This window comes from Pteropus vampyrus, unplaced genomic scaffold (assembly GCF_000151845.1).
Source record: "Pteropus vampyrus isolate Shadow unplaced genomic scaffold, Pvam_2.0 Scaffold173, whole genome shotgun sequence".
Taxonomy (NCBI): domain Eukaryota; kingdom Metazoa; phylum Chordata; class Mammalia; order Chiroptera; family Pteropodidae; genus Pteropus; species Pteropus vampyrus.
The window spans coordinates 3233885-3252845 of record NW_011888954.1 but is presented as its reverse complement, the minus strand read 5'-3'; the positions used below and the strand labels follow the sequence as shown (position 1 = coordinate 3252845).

At 38.0% G+C, this 18961-nt stretch overlaps 1 protein-coding gene across 1 annotated transcript in view; it reads left to right on the top strand.

Moving 5' to 3' along the window:
- The window catches only part of SRD5A2 (steroid 5 alpha-reductase 2), a 59816-nt gene extending 48876 nt beyond the window's left edge, over positions 1–10940 (top strand). The window contains exons 2-5 of the mRNA XM_011370752.2: positions 510–673; positions 4493–4594; positions 6967–7117; positions 9101–10940. Of these exons, the coding sequence (XP_011369054.1) occupies positions 510–673; positions 4493–4594; positions 6967–7117; positions 9101–9167 (484 nt within the window). The 3' untranslated portion in view covers positions 9168–10940. The remainder of the gene's footprint in view (positions 1–509; positions 674–4492; positions 4595–6966; positions 7118–9100) is intronic.
- The last annotated feature ends 8021 nt before the right edge of the window (positions 10941–18961 follow it).

Here is an 18961-nt window from a genome sequence, read left to right as displayed (position 1 = left end):
AACATTTAAATAAGTTTCTATTTTCTCAAGAGATTCTGCAGCCATTATATAGGGAATGCTACAGTATCAGTAATTAAATCATATAGAGACATTATAGAAAGCCATATGATCAAGTGGCTGCTATCAAAATGCCATTCCACTGCCACATGGGGTAAGCCAGGCTTTACCTTTCTTCCCATGTAATCTGGATTTCACTTCTTGATTTATAGAAGCATCCAATTCTGGGCTCCTAGGACTGAATTTATTAACTACTGGATGGACATGACATTCACCGTTCAAGGCTGTTGTAAGAATAACATAATAAATGCTGACTACTATGGATTTTAACAAAGAAGATAAATAATATAAATGCTTGTTTTAGAGCCAGATAATAATGTTCTTTCATTGCACAAATTTAAGGGAAAATGGTTTTCACAAGTGGGTTTGATGTGATTACTTGTTTGAAACCTTTTCCTCTTATTGAATTTCTTTTAACAACGTTTCTTGAACTTCCTCCTTGTATATCCCAGGACATTTGTTTACTCATTCCTCACTAGAGGGAGACCTTTTCCAGTTGTGTTACTTTTCAGAGGCTTTTTCTTCTGCATGGGAAATGGACTCCTGCAAGGCTACTATCTGGCTTACTGTGCTGAATACCCTGCTGAGTGGTACAAAGACATACGATTTAGCTTGGGTAAGTAAATCTGACCACTTTTCACCCAACACTGCTGCCCACAGTCTAAATCACCATCATCTCTTCCCACCCTATTACAGTAACCTCTCAATGCATCCATTCTCTTCTTCTCTCACCCCTCCCCCGGTCTGTTCTCTATATCGCGGCCTGAGAGAGCTTTGAAAAACATCACGTCTTTCTCCATCTCAAAACTCTACAATAGCTTTCAGGATAAAATACAATTTTTTTTTTTTTTACCACTGCCTATGAAACCAAAATGTCCTTATTTCAGCCCAGTGTCTCTTTCCTGCCTCCAACTACTTCATAGACTGTGCCGTAGCCTCAGTGGCTTTCTTGCTGGGCCTGAAATGGTCGTTTGTCCTGCCCCAGAGTTTTGTGCTGACTACTCTCTGCTCAGAATGCTCTGCCCCTACATATTCATGGATCTTGGTCCCTCACTTTATTTAGGACTCTATCAATTTGTGCCTCCTCAAATAGACTTCTCCTGACTATCTAAAATTGTAGAAAATGCTAATTACTGAATTTATTTCATTATCTGCAAGAGTAACTAAAGTCTAGGAAGATTCGACTGTTAATACATTATTTTGGCTCAGGCAAAAATACAGGGATTATTCATTTCTTCTCTTTACATCTTACATCGCATTTGTCAGCTTAGTACCGTTGCCTCTAGCTCCAAAGCATGTGCCCACTGGGCCCACTTCTCCCAAACTGCACTCACTTCATCCTAGTCCAGGTCATGATGTCTTGCCTGGACCACCACAGTGACCTGTAAACTAAACTTTCTGAATATCAATAACCTCTTTTTCTTATGACAGTCAGAGTGAACATTTGAAAACACAAATAACCAGAGGATTAGTTGTATGAATGTTAATACATGTGCACAGTGGAGTATTCTCCAGCCACAAAAATGAACAAAGCAAAAGAAAGACAAGAAATATCTCTGTGTGCTCATGTGAAGACATCTCTAGAAATGTGGTAAAATAAAAGCAAAGTATTAACAGTGTATATAGTATGAGACTTTTTATGTAAAAATGGGATAGGAAGAAAATGTATGTGTGTGTGTGAGGGGTGTGGGTGTGTGTGTAAAATTGGAAAAAGAAATATTGAATTGATAAAAAAAGAAACTAATAAAAAACAGATTACTTGTAAGGTTTAGGGTAAAAAGAATGGGATGGTGGGCAGAGCTCTTCTTTCAATATAGTTTTGTCCTTTAAATCATGAAACTTCATAACTTAGTTAAAAAATCTAAATGGACGAAAGATCCTTAAAATTGAGAAAAAACAAAAAAATGTACCTAATTGTATGTTAAACTGGTAACATAACCATGCAGGAAAATGATTTATGCCAGTTTATAGGAAACACAGAAAATAAGTTGAATGCCACTTTGAGGAAGTAAAGCCAGTCTTATCTAGAAAGGGGGGAATTCCGAGGGACAACTGTCTGGTCTTTTCAAGAAGTCAATGTGCCCCTCCCCCTGCCAAAAAAAGGGCAGGGATTTGGCCTAGATTAAAAGAGCCATGAAGGACATAACAACCAGATGCCAGATGTGGTCCAGTATTAGACCTTGTGTGGCACAAACTAGCTATAAGAGGCATTTTGGGGACACCTAAGGAAATTGGACTATGGCCTAGATGTTACATAAGATGAAAATCTGGAGGGGAATGAACTAAAATCTTTAACGCTGGTAATTTCTGGGTGGTAGGAATAAGGGGTCTTGGTTTTTTTAATTTTGCTAATTATTATTTACTCTTCCACATAACATATATATATATATTTCTTTTGTAATAATAATAAACAGAAATCAGATTCTATTTCTCCTCTGCTTAAAACCTGCTAGTAGCTTCCTATCGCACTTGAAAATCCAAACTCCTCACCACAACCTATAATGCTTGATGGGATTTTTTAACTCATCATTCTAGCATCTCACTTTTCCGTCTGTCTTAAAGCTTCCACTGCAGTGCCTTCGTTCTGTTTCTTAAATCTGCTAAATCTGTTCTAACCTCAAGCCCTTTGCCCCTGCTGATCTCTCTACCAGATTGCTCTCCCTGAGATCTTTGCATTTTCATTATTTAAATCACAGGACAAATGCCAAATCTTCAGAAATGCTTTCCTTATTTCATCTAAAGTAGAAACACCTCCACCCCACCCCAATTCACTCTCTGTCTCCTTATCTTACTTTGATTTTCTGCTTTACAGTAATCATTATGTGATTTTTAATTTTAAAATTATTTAAATTTATTTCTGTGTTCCTCTACTAAAATATAAGCTTCATGAGAACAGACACCTTGACTGCTTTTCTTAATGTATCTTTGGTGTTTAGGACAGAGCTTGGTACATAGTAAGTCTTCAATAAATATTTGAATGAATGAACAAATGAACGAATACAAGAATGAGTCTCATACCATCCTTATGAGATAGATACTGTTAGAATCTACATTTTACAGTTGAGGAAACTGAGGCTGAGAGAGATCGTGACTTGCTTGAGGACATATAGACATCTAGGCCAAGGTTCCTGCTTTTTCCACTGCTGTGCATGCTACTATCCTCCTTCTCTCCACCGTTAACCCCCCGGCACTGGCATCCCTCCCCAAGTTCCCTTTCTTCCACGCCAATGGTCTTTTGACTAGACAAGATTGAAAATCATTGTTTCATATCATAGCAATTGAGGTGAGAGTGGATCTGACTGTTTTTAATTCAACTGTTCTTGTTTTTGGTCTCACGTATTTTGATTAGTACAAATACATATTGTTGAGAGGAGAAGTTGGGCATCTGTGTGGGACAGTGAGAGTTTCTGGAGTGTAATGATGCCCGTTGGGATGCAGGACTAGCATCCTTGATCCTGGCTCAGACCAGGGCCCTTTCTGACCAGTGAATGTGGAGAAGAATGTATGTGTGATTTGGCAGTGGTGGAAACCAGTTTGCTAAGTGCCAAAATTTCCTATCTAGTTCATATTACTTTCATCAGTCAGGAGTGCTATCAGCAGTGAGTCACAGAAAACCAATGCACAGTGATTTAAATAATTAAGAATTTATGTCTTATACATAACAAGAACATTCAAAAGTAGTTGACTTCTTTAGTTGCTTGCTGATGTTGTAAATAGTGCCTGGGATCTTAGTGCTATCTGCTATATCGTTCTTAGCATGTTTACTTTTGTTCCTCATGGTAGTTATTTCATGATTGCAAAACAATTGCTGTAGTTCAAGGTGTTACATCTGGCAATGACGGAGGAAGGAGGCAGTAGAGTTACTGGTTCCATCTGCCCCTTTTATCAGAAAAGCAAAAGATTTCCAAGGAAGCCCCTGGAAGATTCCCCATTACATCTTCTTGCCAGAACTGGGTCACGAGACCACCTTCCAGCCTTCCAGCCTTGATAGTGGCTGGAGATGGCAAAGGAGAAAGGGTTGGGATTGGTTGTTGAGTTAGCCAACCACAGTTTGATTATTTGTGAGTGAACCAAAGGCTTACTATTTACTCCTTCATTTCCTCGTTTATTTACTTATTTATTTAAGTATTTGACAGTGGTGCTGCCTCCTTCTCTTGTCTCCCCTCTGCCTCCAACACATGAAACTATGCACTTTTAGTCTATTGGTCTATGAAACAGCACAGCCCCTCCACCCAAAATTTGGACCAGAGCTAATCACTTCATTCTTTTTTTTAAATTTAAATTTAAATTTTATTTTGTTTTGTGCCTTATCTTAGTACCATTATTAGAATTTGAAATTAAATGTCCTTCGTTTTTAGGAAAATATTTAGCTTGTGAGAAAAACACCAAAATCAGGATACATTTTTAACTTTTCCCCTCTCTCTTCTTTGCCAAGGTGTCTTCTTATTTATTTTGGGAATGGGAATCAACATTCATAGTGACTATATACTGCGCCAGCTCAGGAAGCCTGGAGAAATCACCTATAAGATTCCACAAGGTAATGTCTCCCCTGCCCTCTGGATTCCCATTCTTCCTTGGGAGACTAGCTGAGGGATTATGCTGTGAGTAACAAACTCCCCTGATTTGCCCCTGACTTCTCCTCCACATCCCATCCTACCTCACAACATATTTGCATTTCAGATTTGGACCCGAAAGTTCAAGAGAGGTACAAGGATTCTCAGAAAGGGGCATGATCACAATACCCTGAAGATGAGGAGGAGTGAGAGGCTTGGGATAGGGTGAGGTAGGCTGTGACATCATTGCAGTAGATAAGATTATCATATGCTGTATTGGGGTTCTCCAGAGAAACAGAATCTATAAGATAGAGATAAAGATATAGATAATAGATGTAGAGATAGAGATAGATAGAGATAGAGATATATAGAGATTGAGACAGAGATTAGATATATAAAGAGATTAGATATATAAAGAGATTTATTATAAGGAATTGGCTCATGTGATTATAGAGGCTGAGAAGCCCTATGATCTTCCATCTGCAAGCTGGAGACGCAGGAGAGCTGGTAGTATAAGTTCCAGTCAGAGTGCAGAAGACTGATGTTACAACTTGAAGACAGTCAAACAGGGAGAGTGAATTCTTCCTTATTCCACTTTTTTGTTCTATTCAGGCCTTCAATGGTTTGGATGAGGCCCATCCACCTTGGAGAGGGTAATCTACTTTATTCAGTCTGTCAATTCAAATATTAATCTCTCTAGAAACACCCTCATGGGCATACCCAGAAACCATGTTTTACCAAATATCTGGGCACCCAGTTGCCCATTCAAGTTGACACAAAAAATTAACCATCATGTATACAGAGAGTGTCAGTCCTTCCTAGGTTAGCAAATAGAGCTGAATCATGCATGACCAGCAAATTTGTCTTTTCCAATAAGTCTCACTAAATTTATCTAGTGAGTAGTCAGGGACAGTGAGTGCGTATTTCCTGCCACTTGTATATTCTTATAGGTGTAGGCAGCCATATTTACTTAATCAAAACTTAGGAAGGGAGGTATTATAAGTACAAGCGCATTTTCAGAGATAGAGGCTTAGAATTTTGAAATCCTAACTGCTTCCAAGAAACCAGAGTGTGAGTTGACAAATATAAGCAGGTGGGAGTGAATCGGTCCAAGTAATTCTTCAACATTTTTAGGTGGGTATTTGGGTAGGTTCGCGGCTCCTATCCTTTTTGATGTCAATGAAACCCTTTACATTTAAAAATTTCTTAAATCAAACATGGTGTTAGTGCAAATTAATATTCATTGATTAAGAAAATAATTATAAAGCTACTGTGAATTCAGTAACACATGTAAATGGATTTAAATGTTGCTAACATCCTAACAGTGTCTACATCAAACAAAAATAATACCATAGGTTGAGATATACCAGTTGCCATATTCACAGACAATTTATAGAGCCTTTGCAATACATCAGTGATTCCTCCCAGGGGCTGGGAATCACAGGTTGGAAACTGCTGATGCAATTGTCATCCTTAGGACGATACCTGTTAGGGGGTTTCAATTTTTAAAATCTTCACTCAGTAACTAGACAAAGAAGAACAGAGAAAGCTCTTAAAAGCTAGATTGTCCAAGTTAGTAAGTTATGTTAGAGAATGATTTAAAAACAAAATATTCTTTATATAACTATGAAAAGAAAAATATTTTAGGTGAAACTTTCTCAGTTTAGTGTGGGAGCAGAAATTTCAAGTGTAGGTATGTATTTACTATGATCAGAAGTGTGTTGATATCTAATTTAGTTCCGATATTAGAATACATGGTTGGATAGGAAAATAAACTTTAAAAATCAATCAGTCCTCACCAGCCTCCAGGTGGTAAAACCTGGCAGCTCCTACTCTCTCCTTTCAACTTCGGCTTTGCAGAGGTGAGAGGGCAAATGCCAAAGGAGAATCGAATTACTTCTCACATCAATTCAGGGTTTTTATTACTATTTTCACATAGTGTGTTGTTTTACCACATGTGACTGTGAGTGTGAATATGCTGACCAGCATTGTGGGTGTCCAGGGAAAGAGCGAGAAGGTGAGAAGTGGCCTGGAAACGTTACTTAATATAATGAAACAAAACCGAGACCTCCTGTTCCTCATCCTTGTCCTGTCCAGAGTCAGCGGTCCAGCAGTTGTTAGATGTTTGGAGGGAACCCATCCTTGTGATTCTAGGATGTTCTGAGGACATCAGGCTGTTGTGCGCTTTGTTTTCTTTTCTCCCCAAGAGGATTCCACCAAACTGTGATGACAGGGGAGAGTCTCCAGCCCCACATTTGTTCTAGCTGCCCTTATGTATTTTGGAACAAAGCGGAGGGATTTTAATGTCACAGTGATCCAGTTCTGACGACGGACTTTTTGATTCTTCTGCTCGCAGGTGGCTTGTTCACGTACATTTCCGGAGCCAATTTCCTGGGTGAAATCATCGAATGGATCGGCTTTGCCCTGGCCACTTGGTCCCTCCCAGCACTTGCATTTGCATTTTTCTCACTTTGTTTCCTTGGGCTGAGAGCTTTTCACCACCATAGGTAAACCTTTCAATCACGGTCATGGTATTCATATAGCTTTCTTCTCCAGACAGACTTGTAGAAACCCAAGACATTTATTTTTACAAGGGGGAGTTGATATGACAACCTTGGTGAATTCTGAGCTCTTGGGCTTTCTCTGCAGTTGGAGTTTAGCTGGATAACAGTAGCAGTGACAATTTCTTTTCCTATGTGCAAAAATAAACCCGTGTAGACAAAGGCACTCAAGGTGACTTGGGAAGCAAGCCATCCTGTTGAAGGCTTCCCAGAGAAAAGTGACTTACGTCCACATGAGTTAGTTGACCCAGGCTCTGTGTCCTCCTAGCAGGCTTAGCTGGCGATAGCTACTGGTTGCCAGTGGGCTGCACATAAGAGTCAAGAGATACAAGAAGTAGCTTCCATCTCCATGCTTCAATTCAGTTTAGTTCCGCCACATTTCTCAAAGTGTATTCCATGGGTAGGACCATGAGCAGCACTTTCCAAAGCTTCACAGGTAATTCTGAGTGGCAGCCAGGATAGAGAACCACAGGAATAAAGCACCGGACCTGTGTCTAGTGTGGTGGCTATTTTTAATCACAGAAGCCTGGAAACTCCAGGATTATTTCCCCAGGATCTGTGTAATTCCAGGGCTTATTTGGGTACTCCCCTCCTTCCCCTGTCCTCACCCTCCATAAATCATAGCCAAGGTCATTGCTGGCTTCCTGGGAAGGTAGGGTAAGGAATCACTCTTGAGATGCAACCTTAGGACTGTCTCATCACCTGGGAAATGCCAGGAAATTGCAGGGGTTTAGAACCTTTCCTCTGTAGGTCTAGCCTAAACCTTTCCTAACTCCTATCTCCCTCCCAACCCCTGCACCTGGGATGGGGAGGGGATAAATAGTTAACTACAAGTATCACTGGCAGGAAAAGGCTAACATATGACATTGTTGTCAGGCTTTAAATGCAAATTTCGATCCTTTCTCTAGAATGGTATTTGTATTTGGAAGAAAGAGAAAACCTGTGATTACTAGAGAGAGAGAGAGGGAAAGAGAGAGAGAAGAGAGAGAGATATATTAGTTACCCAGAGCTGCTGAAACAGATGACCACACACTGAATGGCTTAAAACAGTAGAAGTTTATTCTCTCATAGTTCTAGAGGCAGAAGTCTGAAATCAAGGTGTGGGCAGGACCATGTGTGCTCTCTGATGGCTCTGGGGCAGAGTCCTTGCTTGCCTCTTCCTAGCTTCTGGTGGAGGATGGCAAGCCTTGGTTTTCCATAGCTTATGGCTGCATCACTCCAGTCTCTGCCTCTGTCTTCATATAGCCTTCTCCCCTATATGTCTCAGTCTCTATGTCTCTTCCCCACTTCTCATGAGGACACTAGTCATATTGGATTAAGAGTCTGCCTTGCTCCAGTCTGACTTCATTTTAATTTAAGTTATATCTGCAGTCACCATATTTCCAATAAGGCCACATTCTCAGGTACTGAGAGGTTAGGATTTCAGTGTATATACATCTATTGAGGTGGGGTACACAATTCAATCCATAATACAAGGTAACATTTTCTTGGCATTCCCCCACCTCATGAAGGGATATTTTCCTGGGTTAACCTTGCCCATTGCCTTTGGGGCGTCTCTGCTTCCCTGTATTTCTCAAGTTGAATCCACTGAGTACTTCTTTCTGGTTATTACGTTTTCTAGTTGTGTTAAAGTATACATAACATAAAATTTACTATTTAAAGTATACAACTCAATGGCATTAGGCACGTTCATGATGTTGTGCACCCATCACTACTATTCTCTGGTTATTTTTATTTCCCAACACAAAAAGCATAAACATTTTTAAGAGATAGGTTGCAGGAGGGAGAAAGGTGGACAGGTAGACACAAGGAAGAGTCAGACCCTGAATAAATGTAGGTTGATTTGTAAGAAGGGTTTCAGACACTGCAAACCTCAACTGTTGACCACGGCTTGATTATATTTATAATTATTTGTTCCTTGTCTTTTAGGTTCTACCTCAAGATCTTTGAGGACTACCCCAAATCTCGGAAGGCCCTCATTCCATTCATTTTTTAAAGAAACCAAATAAAAAAGGAACAAAGCTCTCACAATACTGTTAAAATCATCAAGCTGCTTAATCTGTAACTTTTAAAGTTCCAACATATAAGTATATATAATAGTAGGCTTCTTGTAGTCTGACAGCTGGCCTGAGGAGTCTGCCTGGTACTCACCTCATGTGTAATCTCGCCTTTCCAGGGGCTCTACCCTGATCTCCTATTGTAGCTTCCGTAGACCCTGAGTTATTCTTCCTAGAAAGTGCAAAGCTTCCCTATGTATTTTCTGTGTGTGTGACCTAAGCACATGTGGCTTTTTATACATGCTCTATATCAATGTAAGATAGCCCCATAGTCAAGGAAGTTTGGGGTAGAGGGTAGTGTTTATAGACTTATTAAAGATACATATTTTATACCTATACAGATTAGTAGAGATTTAAATTCTGAAGCTGCACAGCCACACACAAAAAATCTACTGCCAAATAAAAACCCGGTCACATCTTTTGTTTCCTTGGTTAATTATGAGAGATGTGAAGTGCTTAGGTAGACTTTTAACAGAGGAGTCCTCTCTTCATATTGCTGAAAATATAACCATCCATTGACACTTTTTTCAAACTCGCCTGTTGTCTTAGTGCCTCTGTCTTTCTGACGTTTTCATAATCCCTGTTAGAGATATCATAGCCTAACCCAGTAAACTAATGTGGGTTTTATTGAAAGTCAGGTTTTAATGACCACTGAGAAAAAGACATGACAGCGGATAGCTACTGAGAGAATAAAGAAGTGTTTTAGAGTAGCTACTGCAAACTCTCATGTCCTTGGAAACCGGTGGAAATATCCAAATAATGAGCGCATGTCAAATAAGATTTCTGAGTAAGCTCAGATGCCGCTTGCCTCAACAGTGACAGTGAAGCATATCAGAAGCACCCAGCAACTTTTCTCCTCTGGATTCCTTCATCGCAGTCCTCAGGATATGATCAAGAAGGTGTATCTTGGACATCAGTCTTCAAAGGTCCCAAGGGCAGAGGCCGAAAGCTTCAACCGGAGGCAGGAATCTGGGCAGGAAACTTCTTTTCTTTGGCTCAGACAGTGTTTCACACAGAGTTTGATTTGCCTTTAGTTACATTCAAAGTTTCTAAAACTTAAAAATGAGATTTCTACGTTCTAGTTTCCTTAAAATAATTGCAGGATCTGGGTCCACGGAGCTTGCCAAGAATTGGAACTGATCAGCTAGTTCACATTAGAATTTGCAACCCCAGTGGAGGGATCAACCTAGTTAGCATGAGTGCTGAGACATTGGGGTCTGGAAGGAAGGGGCTGAAAACTCATAATGAGAATGGATGAGACATTTGTCTCCTCTGGCCTAGGTTTGTGGTAAGCATTGGAATATTTATCAAACTCTTGAGAAATGAATACGAATTTTATCAGCTGTGGTGCTAAGTACAGAAATTCACTGTATAAGACACATAGGACACTCAAAAGATCTGAGAATGGTGTAGATTACTGAAAAACAAATTATAATAATATAAATAAGTGTTTTTGCTGTTCATTAAATGCTTCTTAAATCATGGATATTAAGTAATTTTGTTTGCATTAAAAGACTCCTTGTCCCATGAAAATTTTTGTAAGGCATTGAGCTGTGTGTTTTTTTCCCTTTTTTCTTCTTCTTCTTTTTTTTTTTTTTTAGTGTTGCTTCTTCTCTCTTCATTTTGCCAACTTGAAATTAGAGACTTTGAGCTGAAAATAAAAAAGAAGAATGACTTACAGAGCTTCTCCACCTCAGTTCAGAGGCCCAAGGAGGTGCAGTAAAGGTGCAGGAAAATGTGCTAAGGTTGGATGCTACCCTTAGTGTTCAGTAATACACTGCAGGGGGTAGGGGAGGGGTGGGGACACACTCCGTGAAATGAATCTTAAAGTGTAGCTTGGGCTCTGTGAAATAAGACTTCCAGTTCTTTCCATGACATTGAAAACTGCCTTTCTTAAATCCTTTATCTTATAACCATACAAAACATCCAGGCTAGTCCTTGAAATGTAATGTGTTCAATAAATGGCAGTATTATTTGCCCAGAACTTGTAATCTCAGGACAAAACTGCTATTTAGTAGTTGACAGATGGTCACGGGGATGGGGAGCATGGCATAGGGAATGCAGTCAGCAGTAAGGTAATGGCTAGATGGAGAGTCAGAGGAGAGAAAGAGCAATCAGGGAGCATTTTATAAACTATATAAATGTCTAATCAATTTACTGTGTACTTGAAACTAATAAAATGAAATTAAAAACATACAAAAAATAAAAAAAAACCCCTGCTATTTAGCAATTGCATTTTTTGCCTCTGAGGGTTGCTCTCTAGAATTTTATTTTGGTCGACACTGATTTAATAAGGTAATTTACATATTTGGAAATTAAAAAAAAACTCTACTGTCATTTCAAGTTAATATTATCATGGGCCTTCTTAATTTAAATATAGTGTAGAATTAACTCGGTATAATCATAAATCTTCCCTTGATAACCAAGGTATTCATAATGATCTAAAACAATTGTTTTTGATCCCATTTTTCCATGCTTAGGGCTAGAATATGTGTGTGGATTGAGTACAGTAAGGTCTGAAAGTGTGCTCATCCCTAAACATATTTCTCATTTTTCCAAAGAATAGAGTGTAACAAAAATATGGTTAATTTAGGTTTCTATGGAGTGCTTTTTGGTTAAAATAATATGACAGTGTCTTTGCTAACAAGATACTATGTCTTACTCTTGTCAAAACTTTTGTGGAGGAAATGTTTTCCTGCTGACCTTGTAAGAGATGTTGGAGTGTTTTGTTTGTTTTTCAGAATGAAAGATTGGAAACACACTTTAGACATCAGCTAGTCCACCCTGTCATACTGTTGATGGAGACACTGAGACCCACGGTGTTACAATGCCTCCCAAGTTCACATAGCTGGTCAGAGCAGCCATCTTATCATCTACTTTTAAGGATCAGAAGTCTTTTTTTCTTTTTTATGGCACAGCAGGCTTTCATAAGAGAGACCCAGCAGAGCCTATGCAGATGGATGAGAATTTGAAAGCGTGAACACACTTATTCACTCAATAATCATTTATTGAGTATCTGTGATATGAAAAATGGTAAGAGATAGGAGGATGTTATTTACTTAGACATGATTCTTCTCCTTTAGGGGCTGGCATTTAGGTTTCTGAAGAACTCATACAGGAGAGAAATAGCCAGAGCTTGAGAGCTGTGCCACGATTCAGATATCCACCGCCTGTCATGCCCATTGTGTGAAACCTGTTTCCCTCACTCTGTGGGGAGGATCAAACTGATGCTCTTATCATGAATCTATTTTATCAAATGAAGGTGTAGTAGAGATCTTGGTGTAGTAAAGATGACATATGTGTTCAGTCTGGAAAAGGTTTCAAGTCACAAATTCCCCTTATCCCCAACACTTATCTTCATAAGGAGCAACATTGGCTCTGCTATATTCTGAAGAAGAAGAGACTTCTAATGAGAAATTTGCAATTAAACAGTGATTTAGGTGGTTAAAACCCTTTCAGGAACAAATAAATAAACCTAGAGTTTTTATTGCCCTGTAATTTCGCAATAGCTGTCCTGACTTTTTGTGGTAACTTCATGGCTGTCTCACCAAGAAGCAAGGGAAAAAGCTCTTGGCACATGAAGGAATGTACTCATGAAGAGTTGTTTTCTTTCTTGCCTGGCCTTTTAATTCTCTAATAGGCTGTGGGCTGAGGTCCAGGCATGGTAAATGAATAGGGTAACAATAAATGTAAAGCAAAACCTTCTAGAGAAGGCTGTTGATGGTTTTATAGCATCTACACTATCCCATGATAAAAGAAGAGGCATAGGGCCAGATTGTAATGTGGGTGCTTGGACAATTTAAAAGCCATTAAGTGCATTTAATATCTAAGAAAGAGATTTTCTCATTCTCTCTATAAGTCCAGTGAGCTGTGATCTTAAAAGGTTCTATATTATTTGTATTGTTTCTCATTTCTTCCCACCAACTATAGATTGGTATTTGGATGAATAAAACATATTATTGGAGAAGGTTAAAGTATGTACTAAGCTATGTTGGTTCCTTTTGTCCCAACTTTCTTGGATTTAGGGTTTACTTTTGCTCAGTATAGTCAGTCTAGGTGAAGGATATCGAATATCTCTCCCACATGGCAGGCTGTGGCTAGGAGGCTGGGGAGTACAGGGGGCGGAAATGGAAGAAGGTGATGAGTTATGGGGTAGGAGCAGGAGTGAGAAACGGGGAAGTTTGACAGTGACGTGAGGCAAAGAGCCTTCAGAGAGAAGGCCTAACCCTGACATAGTGAGCGTCTTCCCTTTTCCTTGTGTCCCTCCTCATCCCTTCCTTATCCTCCCAAGGAAAGAAGTCAGAGAGAGAGGTGGGGTGGGGGGTGGGGTGGAGGTGGGGAGAAAGAGAGAAAATAAGCTCTTCTTAGAGCTCCCTTTTCATAAGAGAAAAAAACTGAATTTCTTTAAACACGAGCCAGATGGCTGTGCCTCACAATAAATAATTTTCTTGTATTTCTGTCCACTCACCTCATAAAGATGGTTTTAAGTCTGTGCAGCAGTGAAACTGTGAGAAAGATTTGAAGAAATTGTTCTCAGAAGTGTGTGCCGTATCCAAGTTTGGTGAGGCCAGTGGGGAGATGAGAACATCCAGAAGAATAAGCATTCGTCAGGGTTTTTCCTTTTCATGGCCTTTGCTTTCCCTTTCTCTAGAACCCTCCAAAAAGGATCCTTTCCTTATAGGGATGCATTTTTTTTCTAGCATTGACTAGAAAGCGAATACCATAAAGTCAATTAAATTCCATTTATTAATTCATAATGAATGTATTAATACATTGATTCATTAATTCAATAATATAAGGTTCTTATACCATATATAGAGATGTAAATTAATGTAAAATGTGTTAAGGATGTATATTGTATAAGCTCTAGGACAACGACTGAAAAAAACATAAAAAATAAGCTAATGGTGGAAAAGAAAAGGAATCATAAAATACTACTCAGTTAATCCCAAAATAGTGCAAAGAAAATGGAAGAAATGAACAGAAAACAGATGAGGAAAATGGAAAATAGTGAGATAGTAAATGTAAATACAACTATATCAGTATTTACATGAAATGTAAATGGTATAAGCATTCCAATTAAAAGGTAGAAATGTTCAGACTAGATAAAGTAAGATCCAACAATATGCTATATACAAGAAACCTGCTATAAATACAAATACTCAGCTTAAAAGTAAGTGGATGGAAAAATATATACTATGAAAACATTAACAAGATCTGAAGTGTTTACATTAATACCAGACAAAGTATGTTTTAGAGCAAGGAATATTACAAGTGATAAAGAGAGACATTGAATCATGATAAACAAGTCACTTCATCAAAAAGATTCATGTGACTATTGTTTCATATATTTGAATGCACCAAATAACAGAGCTTCAAAATATATAAGGCAAAATTTTATATAATTGAAAGGAGAGATAAACAAAGTAGTTGAATTTCAACACTCCTCTCTGTAAAACATTATCTATACACTTTCAAATAGTCTATATGTCAAAAAAGAAATCACAAGATAGAAAATATTTTAAATCAAATGAAAATTTAAAAAAATGACAGTGTACTGTATACTTGAAACTAATAATAAAATGAAATTTAAAAAATGACATATCAAAATTTGTGACTTGGGACATCCACAACTGGTCATGATGTAGTAATCAGGACTGTATTTACAATTCTAAGATACCAGAAAAATATATGAAACAATGGTCATATGTTGAACAACAGACAATGCATGACAGTGATTTCTGAGCAAAGGGAAATAAATAAGGCAAGCCCACAATTTCCTTAGCTTATTGACTAGAGAAAGTTTCCAAGTCACAACGCAGAGGCTGATGGTCTCCCTGAGTTGATAACATAGAGTTGAGGATTTGGGAATGCTAGGGAAGCTAGAATTCTGAGGACAGAGGTATCTGGAAGAGTCTGGGAAGGGTTCAGAGAGGTAGTCACATAAACTGGGTACTCATTATGTCCATTATGAAACTAGAGATGATTTTTAAAGATAGACAGAACTCCGATGTATTTAATCGAAATTTGAGGATAGAAGAATTTAAAAGATGAAAACAAGCCTTGTAGCCTTCTGTACAATAGTCATTTGGGTTCTGGGGACTCTTAATTCTTATTTGGTCTTCTCTCTTCAGCTGAAATCTACTCTTCCCCACAAATGAGGCATTCTTCTTCTCTATTTTACAGGTGCTAGGAACACTCTAACCCTCATATCCACCACTTGGTTACTAGCAGGATTATTAGCTGAGCATAAAGTGGCTGAAATGCCATCACACTTTGTCAACAGTGCTAATGCACTTTCTTCTCCATTCTAAAAATCTTAGAAATATGTTAGGTAAAAACAAATTTGTTGTGTCCTGTGTCAGTTTAATAGATTCATTATTTTCCTTTAGAAAAATATAAGAACTGTAGGAAAAACCTAGATAGCTGTTGATCTTTGAGGACAAGTCATATCAAACTTCTCATTCATTAAGCAACTCTATATTAAGACAACTGGTTAGGCACAAGCAGGAGAGAGGATGTGAGCCCCTATATCACACAGTAAACAAAAGTTAACTCAAAGTGAATCATAAAACTAAATGTAAGAGCTAAAATTATAAAACTCATAGAAGCAGACATAGAACGAAGTCTTTGTGATGTTTGGTTAGTCATCGATTTCTTAAGATACGACACCGAAGCACAAGCAATAAAAGAAAGACTGGCAAGTTGGACTTTATCAAAATTGAAAACTTTGTACTTCAAAAAACACCCTGGAGAAAGTAAAATGGCAACCCACAGACTGTGAGAAAATATTTGCAAATCATATCTGATAGACTTACATTCTAGAATATATAAAGAACTCTCATGACTCAATAATAAGACAAATAATCCAGTTAAAAATGAACAAAGGATTTGAATAGACATCTCTTCAAAGAATATATACAAATGTCCAATAAGGACATAAAAATGCTCAACGTCATTAATCATTAGAGGAATGTAAATCAAAACCACAATGAGATACCACCTCACACTGCCAGAATGGCTATAATTGAAAATACAGACAATAACAAGGTTGATGAGGATGTGAAGAAATCAGAACCCTCATCTATGGCTGATGGGAATATTAAATGGTGCGGCATCTTTGGAAAACAGTTTGGCAGGTCCTGAAAATGTTAAACATAGGGTTACCATATAACCTGGCAATTTTACTTCTAGATATTGACCTGCTTAAAGCACGAAGTGACATGAAATGACAATTAAATATCTCTTGACAGGGATTAGTTTGGTGGACTCCTTGTCACAAGGCAGAGAACAGGATGAAGAAATAGAAGCAGAGATGGTGAGAGACTGAGTAGTGTTTGGCGTGCAGAAAGGGTGGTGGGCAACTGGGGGTTGAGGAGAGACGACTAGGGAGAGAGGCCGAAAAGGAAATAAAAAGTAAACTTCAAGGAGGAGAGATCTGATTAACCATAAAAAAGACGACAAACCTGACGGCGAGTTCCTCGTTACTGGAGTGTTGAAGAAGAGGCTGGAAGATGACTTGTTGGGGAAGGTCAGGTTGAATGTCATTAAACAACATTATAAAGAAATTAGGAGAAGAAACAGTCTTGTATATATATCTCTATATTTACTCTTTCCTGAGTTTTCTGTGGCATCATTTACCTTCGACCTAAAGAATTCACTGTAACGTATTTTGTAGTGCAAGTGTGATGGCAATGAATACCCTTAGTTTTCCATGACTTGAAAACATCTTTATTTCACCTTTATTCTTGAAAGATATTTTTGGGGGATACAGAATTCTTAGTTAACAGGTTTTTTTGTTTGTTTGTTTGTTTTGTCTGTCAGAGCCTTAAAGATGTTTCACATATTTTGGCCTCCTTGGTTTCTGAAGAGAAGTTATGATCATTCAAATAGTTGTTCAATATAATATGTTATTTTCTCAGAAATTACAATTTTATAATTTTCTCTTTGTCTTCAGTTTTCAACTGTATGAGCATGATGGGCCTAGGTATAGTTCTATTTTATTCTGTTTAGGATTAATGGATCTGTGGAATCTGTAAATTTACGTCATTAACCAAATTTTGGAAGTTTGGGGCCATTATTTCTTCAAATATTTTTTTTCTGCCTTCTTCTCTTTCCCACCTCCTTCCTTTACTAATTTACACGTATCTAAGACCTCTTCAAACTGTTCCACATATCCATGGTCATTTTTTTCCTGTTGTTCAGATCGTATACTTTCTATCGATCCATCTTCAAGTTATTGCCTTCTGATAAAAGCCACAAAAAATGGAAACCCATTGTGTTCCATTGTTTTCCTTGCTGCAGATTTCGACTCTTCTCAAAAAATTGCCTGCTTTTATTTCGTCTCTAGAGTCTCAGTTAGTCATTTTGTATTTTGTCTAGATATTATACCTCTTATTTGCAGCAAGATCACATTTTTAGGTGTTCATTTCCCAATACAGTGAGCAGAAACTAAAGGTATTATTTTATCTTGAAGTCAGCACAGGTTTAACTTAGTTCCTTATAATTCATGCAATCATATTCACAGACAGTTGTTGATGGATTAATAAACATAATGATTAAAGTCTATAAAAAGAGTGAAAGAGAAGTTAAAAACTGTTCATTATATCACACTTACTAATAAAAAAAGAACACGTACATTTACATTTTTCATTGATTTGCTCTCAGTTAACTGGAAAGACCTTGCCAATTTTCAAAGCCTTGATTTTTTTTATCAATTAAAAAAAGTTGGACTGTATTAGCTAACTTTAATGTCCTGAAAGATTCTGCAGTGAAATGTGATGTTGCTTGCAAAAAAGTTGTGTGATTAAATATATTTGGAATCTGTAGGATTAAACAAAGATGAATAGGGTTCTTTTCTGCATTATTTTTCGAAGCCTTTAATATGCTAATACATGTAATGGGTTTCCAAAAAGAGGACAAGATTGATATTACTTTAGTTTGCTTTCGTCTCAGGCTTTAATATGGTTCATCAAGCCACTGTTACTGATCCTATCTTTATTTAAAACCTTGATATTTTGTTCATCATGGTTCTTTTTACATTAATTTATCTTTTAAATGCTGCATTAGAATTTTTTTTTTTGATCACTGAATTTTTTGGTGCTCCCTTAAAGTTTGCGCTGGAGGCAAGTGCCTTATTCACCTCATTTTCCTCACTCTAGTCCTGATGCTGACAGTGGCTGAACTGATAGATTTACTAATAAAACTTTCATTTCCTAAAGCATGAAATCAGACTCATCAACTTTCAAGACTCTTTATGGCTCAGCTCTTATCTTATGAATCCCCACCTCCTCTCTTCTCTACTGTACTTCCTTCTTGTCACATGAATATTCTGTAATCCATCCCTTCTCCAAGTTTTGTTCCACTTCCACCCAAACCAAGACTGTCTTCCTCTTCTCATGTCTTCTCAGCTAATGCAGATTCTTTCTCAGCATTCTGCTCAAATCTTACCTCTTAAAAGCTAACCTGACCTCTGGAGGGAGGCCAGACTCACTCCCTTTGCTGACTTATTCACGCATTTCTCAGTGGTACCACACCACATGGCTCTGAATCCTGTGCTCCCTAGGATGGTTTCTTGATCATCTTATGGGTACATGTCTTGTCCCGCCCGTGGTCTAGAGCCCACCCCTCACATTTCTGTATCCTTTTAGCACAAAGCCTTGTGTGAAGTCATACAGGACTCAGTAATTGCTGTTGATTTGATAGGTAGCTCCGGAATGTCCTCAACGCATTT